This window comes from Vigna radiata, chromosome 8 (assembly GCF_000741045.1).
Source record: "Vigna radiata var. radiata cultivar VC1973A chromosome 8, Vradiata_ver6, whole genome shotgun sequence".
In the NCBI taxonomy this organism is placed as follows: Eukaryota; Viridiplantae; Streptophyta; class Magnoliopsida; order Fabales; family Fabaceae; genus Vigna; species Vigna radiata.
In genome coordinates this window covers 18,361,200-18,375,602 of record NC_028358.1, presented here as the reverse complement: position 1 = coordinate 18,375,602, position 14,403 = coordinate 18,361,200, and the positions used below count along the sequence as shown (strand labels likewise).

Below are 14,403 nucleotides of genomic sequence, written 5' to 3'. Positions count from 1 at the left end.
TTTGAGATAAGTTGTTCTTGTATGTTGCATGTTTAATACAACTGTATGATTTTATATAATTAGCTCACCCTTGCCTTGTTTGTTGGTGTATGTTGTATGTATTTCTTTTGCAATGATCATTCATTTTTGAATGTGAGCAGAGGAGAATGAGGTCACCTTGGAGAGGAACGAAAACACTGATGTTGCTCCTTAGTTCCTTAGGATTTCTGAACTGTTAATTTTCATTTGAATTCATGTATCTATTTTGAAAAACTCTAGCATTTTTTCCACGTGTTTTAATTTCTTCTAGCTTTCTGGATTACTGTAACCACAACCTAAATACTTTTCTTACTCTTAAACTGCTCTCTTTTATTATGTATGATGACGTCTTAAATTATATAATTATACGTTATATTTTGGGATGTCACATTTATGGTATCAGAGCAGTTTCTTTCTTAGGAATATCCCTTAGGTTGTGTGTGTGCCATGCTCTTGTCTGTGTACTCTTAGCATTTCCAAATAATTGCCTTATTTCCTTGATTCGATTGATGTTCTGTTCTTTTTGTGTGAACCAGAACAATGGCGCCTAGGCTTCCACCCCCTCCACCTCCTCAAAACGAGCCCTCTGAGTCCAATGCAAGACTAGAGGCTGTACTCGAGGCTCTTCAGCAGCAAAATACTGCTCTGGTGCAACAGAACACTGTTGCCCTCCAAAACCTAGAAGCAGCAAGAATAGCCGCTGAAAATGCTAGGGTCTCAGCTGAGAATGCAAGAATGGAGTCAGACCGCTAAAATCTTTGTACAAATTTTGTGAACATGTGGTTGATGAGATTTTGAGTTGAAAAGAATTTCAAAGTATTTTTTCAAGTGTCAGTCGAGAGTGTGGAACACCCATTCGACTGTATTGCTGTTTTATTTGGAATTTTGTTATGCCTACTTGCTCCAACGACTATATTTTTCAAAAGTTAGTTAAGATTGACTGACTGGGTCAACTGTCTTAAATGTGCATTGATTTGGTTGACTGAGGAGCCTTTGTGTTGACTGTATGTTATAACTGTTTTAATACAGTCGACTGTATTAGTAGGCCATTCGACTGAAAATGACAGGAAAACTATAAATAAGACAGAACACGAATTGTTCTGAAACTTTTGTGATCTAGCATTTTCATTGTCCTGTTTCAGAGATAGTTCTTAGTTTTGGAAGCTCCAAGAATTCTCCAAGAAGACGGTGGTGATCTTTCTTGAGAGAGATTCAGATTGAGGAGTCTATTGCGCACACTGTTTGATCAACATCTGCACAAAGAAGGTGCTTCTGATTTGATCCTGAGAGGCTTGGCATCATGTGAAGACTGCTGTATTTGACTGAAGGTTTGATAACCTGTGAAGTCTGTTGTGATAGGCTTGGAAACCCGTGAAGCATGTTGTGATAGGCTTGACATCCTGTGAAGAGTGTTGGTTACACGTTAAAGATTGTTCAATGTGGGTTCAGATTGCAAAAGAGGGGATTCTTGCTGCAATTCTGGTTTTGTGTGTGCATCTATATTTGGTTTTGGGTTAGAGAGGAGATTTATATTTTTGCGTGGTGCTTCTATAAATTCCTTGTTGTAAAAACCGCAACCATTATAGTGCATTTGCTTCCAAGGTTGGAAGGACACTAGATGTAGGCATTGTTGGTCGAACCAGTATAAAAACCAGTGTTTGATTTTCTCTATCCTTGCACTCTTTAATTCAGTCGACTTTATCTATTTAGCAGTCAACTACGTTTTTTCTGCTGCATTGAATTTTCATTACTTGCATTTCAAGGAAAGATCAAAAGCTTTGAATTTTCATACCAAGTTTACGAAAAGATTTTGTTTTTGAACTAACACCAATTCACCCCCCCCCTCTTGGTGTAAACCGAAGCCAACCTGTTGTTGGTATCGGCGAGGTATGGTTCGAAGAGTATAACGCAGCGGAATAAAACTAAGAGTAGCGTATAAGCGTGTTCGGTCACTTTTTACAAATAAATTGGTCCGTCTTAGAAAATCAATTTTCTTTCAGAAAATTTATCAAACAGTTAATATGCGTAAAATGAAATGGGTGTAGGGAATAGAAAAATCACACAAGTATTTTTATACTAGTTCGATTCAACAGAATCTACGTCCAGTCGTTAATCATTGTAAAGGGTGATTAACAGTTCCACTAAAAAACAATTTCACAGATTTACAATACGTGAACAAAATATAAAAAAACCTTCCTTCGACGAACGAACCGGAAGAATGACACTTAGCCAACTCGAAGAGAACTGCTCCGGCAATCGACCAACGATTCGTGAGCTTCTCCTATTCACGAGACCAGGCAGAGCACCTTGCTAACTCGAAGAGAGCCTGCTCCAATCATCGACACACGATACGCGAGCCTCTCATATTCACGAGACCAAGCAAGGGAACGTTGAACAAAGCTTTTGAGAACTTCCTCTGACAAACAGTATTCTACTTAGCTATCAGTTCAAAAACGTTGCCTCTGAAATTTATAGAAGCCAAATATATAGCCAATTGCACTGAATGCCAAAGGTTAGGTCCCAACTGCCATGAATAATCGATTATTGTAAGTGATAATCGATTATTTAAGTCCGTTACAGGTTTTTCAAAAAGTGATAATCGATTATATGAAGTGATAATCGATTATTCAAGTCCGTTACAGGTTTTTCAAAAAGTGATAATCGATTATATGAAGTGATAATCGATTATTTCTGAATGACTTGTGATAATCGATTATTGCTTCGTGATAATCGATTATTCTAGTAGAAAATTCAAGTGATAATCGATTATTGCTTGTTCGTAATCGATTATTCCAGTAGAAAATGCAAGGTTTACAATTTATTTAAGACTTTCCTACTACATTCAGTTTCTACAAGTTGCTTTTTAAATAATTCTAATGTCCTCTTCAAATAACACTTCTTGCAGCATCATCAAAACAATTCTTCAAGATTTACCAATACTCCTTATTGGTAACAATCTCCCCCTTTTTGATGATGATCAAAAATACAATTTTAAAAGCATCTTTGGCTATCCTGCAAAACATACAAGCTAACAAACAACAATAGAGGTAGCAATACCAGTATCAATTTATACTTCTCCCCTTATATTATTCTTCTCCCCCTTTTTGATCATAAGCAAAAAGATTTATGTAAAAAGCTCCCCCTAAATATGATCTCCCCCTTAATATGATCTCCCCCTCAATTAAACAAAGTAAGCATAAAACAGGAGATCATGTTATTCATAAAAGAAAGGATTACATAAACACCATAAGGAGAAACATAAAAGACAGAAATATAACATAGAGATAAGAATAACAACCAATCAACAAAGCACTTCAAAAAAAATCCTAATTCTAAAATTTAGGACTTGGGATCTCTCGGGTGATTGAAGGTTTAGATGATTTTCAATATTTCCTAGATGAACATCAATGTCAAGAATTTGATCAACCATATAACTTTCATGAGCTTGCTACCACTAATAAATTTGATCAAAGTTAGCTTTCTGGACAAGACTCATATCTTCCAGTTATCACAAAATTTCTTAATCAGAAGTTTTACCCTTTTTTTTTTTAAAAAAAAAAAAAATCTAAAGTTTATGCTCCTCATAAAATAAGTAACTTAAAAAAATTGAAGTCCTTTTAAAAGTACTCCTCCTAAATGTAATAATCCCCTTTTAAAAGAAAAATAGACAAAAAAAAGAATTAAAAAAAAAGTTTTTTTTTTGTTTTTTTTTTGTTACGCTGATAATCGATTATTACTTTAAATAATCAATTATTTGTGATCTAAATTGTCAAAATCCAAAATTTTTAGGCCGAGATAATCGATTATGACCCTTTGGTAATCGATTATTGACGTTAATTTCCGAAAAACAGATATTTGGGCCAAATTTTCAACCTCAAAAGATTACATTGTTCCCCAACAACCTAGGGTTTAGTTCACCATAATCATGGTGAATCTAGATGAAATATAATGGAAGAATGGAAGAAATAACCCTAAACTTGGTAGATTGGAGCCTAAGCATCCAAGGAAGGCTCCAAGGAACCTCCTCTAAGGTGTGTGGAATAGCTCTGGACGTTTCTCTCTGCCAAAAGAATGTGTTTTGATTCGCACTGGGACTATATATAAGCCCAAAAAGATAACAGAAAGATTACACAATCTAGCTAATAAAAACAGACAACCGCTCAAGCGCCTAAGTTCACCCACCGCTCAGTGGTTTCCCTCTAGCCGTTTGGACCGCTCAACGGTTAGTTTTGCCGCTAAGCGGTTTCCCTCTAATCGCTCTGGACGCTCAGCGGTCCATTCTGGCGCTCAGTGGTTCACTTGACCCTTCTTTTCATCCTTTCTCTTCCTCTTTCATGGGTCTAAGTCCACCTTACTTCACTTCCATCTTCAATTCACCTTAAAACCCTGCAAAACAATGTAAAAACAAGCATAATATCTCTAAAACCAACTTTTGACTCTCACATGACTCAACTAGTGTTTTACTTGATTTTAAGCTCATTCTAAGCCATAAAGGGTGTGTTTTGATATCAAATTTAAGTATGAAAATAACGGTTTTTAGACCGTTATCATAGTCGCGCAACGGAATAAAATTAATTAGCGGAAAGCTTGTGTTCGGTCAAACTTCAAGTTAAGATTGTTCGTTTTTATGAAAATAATTTTCTTAGAGAAAACTTAACAAACAGTTGATATGTGTAAATATAAAGAGTGTAGGGAATAGAAAAATTGACGCACTGGATTTTTATACTGGTTCGATTCAAAAGATTCTACGTCCAGTTGTTAATAACTTTAAAAAGTGATTAACAGTATCACTAAAAATCAGTTTACAGATTACAATAGAAGTGAATAAATAGAATGATAAAACCTTCCTTCGACGAACGAATCGGAAGGGTGCTTCCTTCGACCAACGATCTGGAAGCGAGCAACCTACATTTTCCTTTGGCCAACGAACCGGAAGATGGAAACCTTACCAACTCGAAGAGAATCGCTTCGACCTTTGACACACAAAGCGCGAGCTTCTCCTATTCACAAGACCAGGCAAAGGTAATGAACTAGCCTTTTAGAACTTCCTTAGAGAAACTATATTCTCAAAAAGCTCAGAGTTACCCTCTAAGGGTTTAAGACAACTATGTATAGCTAACTAGTCTGAAAATGAAAAGACACTTTACAACTACCAGTAATAATTGATTGTAAGTTATAATCGATTATTCAAGTCCGTTACAGGTTTTTCAAAATAGTGAAAATCGATTATTTTGAGGGATATTTGATCATTCCAGGAACTTGGGCAGTTCTCAACAGGACAAGTGATAATCAATTATTTGGAGTAATAATCGATTATTCCACAACAACATGACTTTTTAGGAAAGCTCAAGATAATCGATTATAGCTTCTCATAATCGATTAAATACATAACAGTTCTAGAGATACGAATTTTCTAAGTTTTACATACTCAAATACATTCCTAATGCATTTGTAAACTACTAAAATGCTTTTAAAACAAATATATCAATCTTCTTTAAGTCTATATTCTTATAACATCATCAAAATCATTTGTCTTCAGATTTACCAATGCTCCTCATTGGTAATAATCTTGAAGAACATGTTTGTGTTGATTTTTGTATATGTATGCATATTCACTGATTTTATACTTGATACATCATTTGTGATTGCATAACACGTGCACTTTGTTGAACTTTTATTGTGTGGCAAAACTGCAAGTTTTAAGTCAACTTCATTATGAAGTAAGTCGATTAAAGTCGTGACTTTGTACAGATTTTCTAAAACAGTGTTGTGAGTTACTTTGCAATGAAAAGATTTTCAAAACTGATTTAAAGTGTTAAAGTCGATTGCATGCATAGGGAATTCGACTTAGTTAGTTAATATTTTGAAATTCTGTTAATGCTTTTGAACTATAACGACTATATTTCAATTCTATGTTCAAGCATTAAATGCAAGTCAACTGAATTAAATGCGTAATCAATTTGGTTGTTTTGATAGCTGCTAATTGTTTTAACAGTTATAACTGTCTGGTGACAATCAACTACATCAGTGGCAAAGTCGACTACGCGTCTGTCTTATAGAAAACTATAAATAGACGTGATTCTATAATTCACAAAGAAAGAATGAGACTTTGGTTGTTCTAACGATTTCATTTGTTGTTTCAGATTGTGATCTTTGTGAAAACGCTCCAAGAATTCATCAAGAAGACGGGGGAGATATTTCTTTGAAGAGTTTCTTTAGGACAAAGAAATTTGCGCTTACTGTTTGATCAAATTCTGCACTGCTGGTGTTCATCATATTGATCAAGACTTTTATCAATATATTGAAGATTGGACTGCCCTATTGGGATTACAGGAAGAGAACTTGTGGAGTTCTGTACACTTTGAGGATTGTTAAAAGTGGGTTGAAGATTGCAAAAGAGGGGATATCTTGCTGCAGATCTTTGTGTTGCTACCTTACTTTTAGTTAGAGGGTTAGAGAAATTGTCTATATTTTTGACGTGGAAGTCTCTATAGAAATCTTGTGTAAAAACTGTGACTAATATAGTGCATTGGCTTCCTGGTTGTTGGAAGGACACTGGATGTAGGTATTAAGGCCGAACCAATATAAAAACTCTGTGTTTGCTTTCTCTTTCCCTGAACTCTTTACTTAAGTCGACTTTACATTCTGCGTAGTCAACTTTATTTTTCCATTGCACTTAAACTTCTTATTCCTTGTAATTCAAGAAACTTTGTAAAACTTTATACTTTGCGAAAAAGATTTTGAAAAGACTCTGAGTTTTGAACCTCACCCATTCACCCCCTTCTTGGTGTTGAAATTGGGCCATCCTGTTTCCAACAATACACACACACGCACTAAAATAGGGACCATTAGTGGTATTAAGCCCGGGTTGAACCTGTGGTGAGCCAGGTTGGCTCACTAACCCACCTTATTTTACTTTATTTATTATCTTACGAAACCCTAAAAAATACCATATGACTCATTATACGTGGATTTTTTTGTACTTTTTTATTACTTTGAACTTTCTTGTGCTTAATATCATTTGTGAGTGAAATTTATTTAGATTTGAAATACAAAAAGTTTGTATGTTTTTTACATTTTAAAAAAATTATAATTAAGTGATCTAGTGAGCCAAGTGGTGGGTCGAGCCGGGTTTGAACTTTTCTGATTCACTAATAAATAAGTTGAGTTTCATTGACTCACTAAATGACCAACTCGTGGTGGATCAGATCGGGTTGGGTTGGATAACTCGTTTTGACAACACTAATATATATATATATATATATATATATATATATATATATATATATATATATATATATATATATGAAAGTTAATTATCTTTTATTACATGATAACTAAGAACCAATTAAATCATCAATAATTTTATTAACACATTGAATTAATTTCATATTCAATTCATTAACCTTTTTATTTTAAAATAACATAAACATATAATATTAATCTATATCGTATTAGTAACAGTGAGTTTAAATGCAGAATGAAAAGAAAATGACAAATATTATAAGATTTTTTTTTTAAATAACATTATTAAAATATTTTAACTTAATTCTTTAAGTGATTTTAAATAATGATGTGAAAACTGGTAATTAGTTCTGATTCGACCTAGTTTACTACATGTTATTCATTTATCTGACTCATTTATAAGTGAGTCAAAAAAATTTAAATCCGACCCGATCCATCCTAGATTACTAGATTAAATGAGTTGACTCACTAGCTCACTTAATTACAATTTTTTTTTCAAATTTATTTTTTTTTTTAATTCAATCTAAATAAATTTCACTTTAAAATGATGTTAAACTTCGACAAATCAAAATAAAAAAATATATCGAATAATCTAGATGTAATCCAAAAACAAACACAAAAAGCGAACAAATAAATTTCTTAAATTAATCATTTTTGTATCACTTATCTATTTATAATATTAGTATTAAAACATAAAGTTATAAATAATTAAATTAAATTAGGTGGGTTGAACCTAGTTCATCATGGATTCAACTCCTGTGAACTGTGAGCCGAGTTGAAAATTTGATTTGTATAATAAAATGATGGTTTAATACATTTTTTGGTCCCTACTTTTATGCGTTTGGTTCAAAATGATCCCACTTTTTAAAAAAGTTCAAAATGATCCCATATTTCGTTAAAAAATGTTCATTTCGATCCTTTTCGCTGACACTGTTAAAAATCTAACGGTTCAAATGCCAGTGTGGCCAAACTTTAATGAGCTGTGAATTTTATAAATACGTGGCACTGCAAGACTGCGTCGTTTCCCTCTTTCTCTCTCACGGTTAAATTAAACTTATATAAATGAGTGAGAAATGGTAACCCCTCTTTCTTGTATTTCATAACAGTGAACAAAAATCACAGAAAACGTGGGCGTGGACTACTACAAGATTCTTAAAGTAGATAGGAGCGCCAAAGATGATGATATTATGAAAGCATATGGAAGTTTGGCCATGAAGTGACACCCTGATAAGAATCCTGACAACAAGAGCTGAAGCTAAATTTAAGCAAATTTCCAAAGCATATGATGTATGTCAGTTCAGTATGCCCATTTCAAAAATTTTACTTTTTCTAAAGTAATTTGAGTTTTTTTTTTGTTTGTTTTCCCCTTAGAAGTTGTAATTTTGATGGTGCATTTGGATGGGAAACTGTTGTTAAATTGTGGGGTTTTCTTGTTTTGCCCTAATTTGAATGTTGAATTGTTAATTAGTGTTTGAGAACACTATTCAAATTTGATGGTGTAGTGTTTCGTGTAAAGTTGCAATTTTTTTTCAAGGGTTTTCAATTTTGAGTTTCTTGGGTTGAATCTAAAAGGCTGGGGTAGGTTTTTAGTTTACAACATCAGTTGGTAGTTTGATATTTAAAAGTTTTCCAATTTTTTGGTTTTTCTAAGGTGGGGTTAGGTGGTTTTTCGTTTCCTAATTTGAATTGTGAAACAGGTCTGGAGTGATCCCCAGAAACGTGTCGTGTATGATCAGTATGGTGAGGAGGGTTTGAATGGGGTGCTGCCGGGTGGCGGTCGTTTTCCTGGTGGCAGCGATGGTGGGCTGACAACATTCCGGTTCCAGAAATGTTGATGATATATTTTCTGAGTTTTTCGGATTCACGAGTCTCCTTGGTGGTGGTGGAATGAGAGACATGGGTGACTAACCTGCATTTTCCAAGGGTGAAAGATGTCATCTTAATTTTTTTAAAATGTTTATCCAGATCAACGTGTCACGTATTTATAAAATTCACAGCTCATTAAAGTTTGGCCACGGTGGCATTTGAATCGTTAGATTTTTGACGGTGTCAGCAAAAAGGACTGAAATGAACATTTTTTAACGAAATATGGGATCTTTTTGAACTTTTTTAAAAAGTGGGATCATTTTGAACCAAACGCATAAAAGTAGGGACCAAAAGATGTATTAAACCTAAAATGATATTTTTTTCAAACTCAATCCGATCCAAATTCATGATGGATCAGGTTAGAATGCAAGTTTTAACCTTTTTTTTTGTTTGCAACACTAATTTTAAAGTTCTAAAAAATATCTCAAATATTCTATAATATACAGAATTATTAAGATAATCAAATTCACAATCCCATTAAATCAGACACTCGCTCACTCATTTTTTTCATTACTTTTTGACATGTTCTTACTTATACTAGTTTTATGATTATTTTAAATTTGAAATCAATTACACGATTAGTTCGATCAGTTAATCATAAAACAGAAAGTTATTATATCGAGTTAGAAAAATCTTAAATATTAAAACTTTTGAAATTCTTAAATAATACATTTTTTATTATATTTCTAAATATTCTTAAATACTTAAATCAAATCAAATAACTAATTCAATATTTAATAATGATAAATTTAAAACAGCATGAAATTTAAAATATAACCAGGCTTCTTGAGCGAGAAGAAAAGAAGCTTACCCAATTACCCGCTTTATAAATATCCAGTAACCTACCAAAGTTCCCAATTTCAGATCCCTCTGTTTTCCCATTCTCTTTCAACTCTCTTCAATTCCATGGCGAACCAACCCGAGTCCTCCGATGCGTAAGCTTCTGCTTTCTCCTCAGATCTTAAGAATTCGATCGATTATTTTCTCTTCCCACAGATTCTAAATCTAATTCATTCTATTTTCTTCTTTCTTCAGTAAGGGAACAAAGAGAGATTTCAGTACCGCGATCTTGGAGCGCAAGAAGGCNCCCAACCGACTCGTCGTTGACGAAGCCGTAAACGATGACAACTCCGTCGTCGCNCTCCACCCTGATACCATGGATAAGCTCCAGCTTTTCCGCGGAGATACAATTCTTCTCAAGGTGAACGAACCACCCAAGGGTTTTCAGTTTGGATTTTACTGGAATTTTTTTATAACCATTTTGTGTTGTTTTTTTTTTGTCTTTAGGGCAAGAAGAGGAAGGATACTGTCTGTATTGCCCTTGCCGACGATACCTGTGAGGAGCCCAAGATACGGATGAACAAGGTCGTCAGGAGCAACCTTAGGGTTAGACTCGGTGACGTTGTCTCCGTTCACGCATGCCCTGATGTTAAGTACGGAAAGAGAGTGCACATTCTTCCCGTCGATGACACCATTGAGGGCGTTACTGGAAATCTCTTTGATGCTTACTTGAAGCGTGAGTGCACATACATACTCTTTTTTTATATCATATTTTTGCAATCCTTATATCATTCCTAAAATTATTAGTCTTACATTCTGTGTCGATGAACTTTTCTCTTAAATAAGATAGCATGAATGGAGGGCACGAGTTAAGCCAAACAGGGTTTTAATGAAGAACTGATGGCTTGCGTAGAAGTTTATCTAAGTGGGTTTTAATAAGTAGTGCTTACGAAACAATTAAAGAAACCAATCTCTTCATTGAACCTCACCTGCTGGATATCTATTTTTGTTACGAATACTAAGAGTGTAATGTGCTTGCGATATCTGCAAACTATGATGGAGTGGTATTTTTTGTTCAGTTAGAAGCTTTGTGAGGACGGTGCTTAATCTAGTAATTATTTTTTCTAGAAATAAGTTAACTCAACTTTACATTAAGTCCTGTTTTACTTTTCCAGCTTATTTCCTTGAGGCATATAGACCAGTGAGGAAAGGTGACTTGTTTCTTGTGAGAGGGGGGATGAGAAGTGTGGAGTTCAAGGTTATTGAAACCGATCCTGCAGAGTATTGTGTCGTTGCTCCTGACACTGAGATCTTCTGTGAGGGAGAGCCTGTTAAAAGGGAAGATGAGAATCGGTTAGACGAGGTTGGTTATGACGATGTTGGTGGTGTTAGAAANCANATGGCACAGATTAGGGAACTGGTGGAACTGCCATTGAGGCATCCACAGNTGTTCAAATCTATTGGTGTTAAGCCACCTAAGGGAATTCTGCTATATGGACCCCCCGGGTCTGGTAAGACTTTGATTGCTCGAGCTGTTGCAAATGAAACTGGAGCCTTCTTTTTCTGCATTAATGGTCCTGAGATCATGTCAAAATTGGCTGGTGAGAGTGAAAGCAATCTGAGGAAGGCATTTGAAGAAGCTGAGAAGAATGCGCCCTCTATTATCTTCATTGATGAGATAGATTCGATAGCTCCAAAGAGGGAGAAGACTCACGGGGAAGTTGAGAGGAGAATTGTTTCCCAGCTCTTGACTCTCATGGACGGTCTTAAATCACGTGCTCATGTAATTGTTATTGGAGCCACAAATCGTCCCAATAGCATTGACCCTGCCCTTAGGAGGTTTGGTAGGTTTGATCGGGAGATAGATATTGGCGTTCCAGATGAGGTTGGTCGCCTTGAGGTTCTTCGCATACACACAAAAAATATGAAGCTTTCTGATGATGTAAGATTGAATTCTTCTCCCTTTAGTTGTGGTTTGATATGAATGTCTGAAATATGAGAACGATGTCCGTTGTATAATTTGCAGGTCGATTTAGAAAGGATTGCTAAGGACACACATGGATATGTTGGTGCTGATCTGGCTGCTTTGTGTACTGAAGCTGCACTTCAATGCATCAGAGAGAAAATGGACGTCATTGACTTGGAGGACGAGTCCATTGACGCCGAGATACTAAACTCAATGGCAGTGTCAAATGAGCATTTCCAGACTGCTCTCGGAACAAGCAATCCTTCTGCCCTCCGAGAAACAGTAAGTATTTTTCCAGTTTTTCATAGTTTTTTCTCTTCTTGTTCTTTCCTCCTTGGTTGACACTGGTGTGATCACACTATTCAAACTTTAATCTGCAAACATTGGTTTATTAATGGACTAGGTCGTTGAAGTGCCCAACGTCAGCTGGGAAGATATTGGTGGTCTTGAGAATGTGAAGAGAGAACTTCAAGAGGTAAGTTGAGCTACTGCATTGAGATATATCTCTACATGTTTTCTCTCATTTGAATATTGGCTCTAATAAATTTTATTTTTCAGACTGTTCAATATCCAGTGGAACACCCTGAGAAATTTGAGAAGTTTGGAATGTCACCTTCAAAGGGGGTTCTTTTCTATGGGCCTCCCGGTTGTGGTAAAACCCTTTTGGCAAAGGCCATTGCCAATGAATGCCAGGCGAACTTCATCAGTGTCAAAGGTCCTGAACTACTTACCATGTGGTTTGGAGAAAGTGAGGCTAATGTGAGGGAAATTTTTGACAAAGCTCGTGGTTCTGCTCCATGTGTTCTATTTTTTGATGAACTTGACTCTATTGCAACTCAGGTTTGTACCATACCATACTATAAGCAATGGCTTGGCATCTGCAAAAGTTACTGGTATCTAAGATGCCGNCGCATTTACATCCCTNNTGATTNGTTGTAAGANTACTCTAATTGTCTTTTCTTGTTACTTGTGTTTAAAACTTGCATGTTTTTAATCTTGCAGAGGGGCAGCAGCGTAGGAGATGCTGGTGGTGCTGCTGATAGGGTTTTGAATCAATTGCTTACAGAGATGGATGGTATGTCAGCAAAGAAAACCGTGTTCATCATTGGGGCCACTAATCGACCAGACATTATAGATCCTGCTCTTCTGCGACCGGGCCGTCTGGATCAATTGATTTATATCCCACTNCCAGATGAGGATTCCCGTCATCAGATATTTAAAGCTTGTTTGAGAAAGTCTCCTGTTTCAAAAGATGTTGACCTCAGAGCTCTGGCCAAGTATACTCAGGGCTTCAGTGGTGCAGATATCACTGAAATTTGCCAGCGTGCATGCAAGTATGCTATAAGAGAGAACATTGAGAAGGTAAACTTTGGAGGACACCTTTTTCTGTGATATTTATTGGCTACTATGCCGTGGCAATGACAATTAAAGAATGTGAGAAATTTTGAATGATTTCTGTATAGGTTGAAATTTATTAGAGTTTAAGAAATTTGTGTTAGTTTAATTGTCTCACGGTTTTTGATAAATTACAAATAATATTCGACCGTCAAAACAAGCCTTTTCAAGAATTTGATATTATCACTTTTCAAAATGTTTTTATCCGAGTTCAGATTAAAGGCAATTTGCTGAAATGTTATTATCTTGGCAGGACATTGAGAGAGAGAGGAGGAAAAGAGATAACCCTGAGGCAATGGAAGAGGATATTGAAGAGGAAGAGGTAGCTGAAATCAAGGCAGCTCATTTTGAGGAGTCAATGAAATATGCACGAAGGAGTGTAAGCGATGCTGACATTCGCAAGTACCAGGCATTTGCTCAGACATTGCAGCAGTCAAGAGGGTTTGGATCCGAGTTCAGGTTTTCAGATGCCAGTGCTGGTGGTGCTGGTGCTGGCACTGCATCTGACCCTTTTGCAAGTGCTGGTGGAGCTGACGAGGATGATCTTTACAGTTAGACCTACCTTTGCCTTTGCTTGAATTATAAACAATGTTGCTAATTTATGTACTTATTTTCTGTCTGAAAGTCAGGCTTCTTGGGATTTATTATGGGCATCCTTTGTGAAAGGTTCTTATTCTTGTGGTAAAAGCCTCTTTGAAAGTCGAAAGATTTATTTGGACGTCAAAAAAAGATTTAAAGCACATTTGAGAGAGCTTAGCTTTATTTGAATTTATAGTAATTTATGACGTGAATTTCATGCCCTGTATCGTCTACCAAAATAATTTTTTGAAACTTGTTATAGTGATTTTTACTGTTATTAAAACAAATCTTTATGTGAGCAAGTATTTATCAGGATGCGGAGAAATAATGGGATAGTTGTTGTTTGCTCTTTGAGCTGTTCCGACGGGTCAATACATGTGTTTGCGTGTCTCTCTCTATGTGTATGTATAATGGAAACAAAAGTAAGGTAAATTTTTATGAAGTTTATTAAAATTGTAAGCGAAATTTATCTCACGTGTAATTTATTATTATTTTTAATTAATTTATATTATTATTTGAATTAGACTAAAAAATATGAGAATTATTTATAAAAA

At 35.4% G+C, this 14,403-nt stretch overlaps 1 protein-coding gene across 1 annotated transcript; it reads left to right on the top strand.

The window, feature by feature from the left end:
* The first annotated feature begins 9,930 nt into the window (after positions 1-9,930).
* Positions 9,931-14,071, top strand: LOC106772137 (cell division cycle protein 48 homolog). The gene is made up of 9 exons (XM_014658331.2): positions 9,931-10,064; positions 10,165-10,330; positions 10,417-10,645; positions 11,085-11,851; positions 11,936-12,157; positions 12,279-12,350; positions 12,434-12,715; positions 12,878-13,237; positions 13,524-14,071. The coding sequence occupies exons 1-9, from the start codon at positions 10,036-10,038 to the stop codon at positions 13,824-13,826; spliced, it is 2,430 nt and encodes an 809-aa protein (XP_014513817.1). The 5' UTR covers positions 9,931-10,035; the 3' UTR covers positions 13,827-14,071.
* Positions 14,072-14,403: the final 332 nt, after the last annotated feature.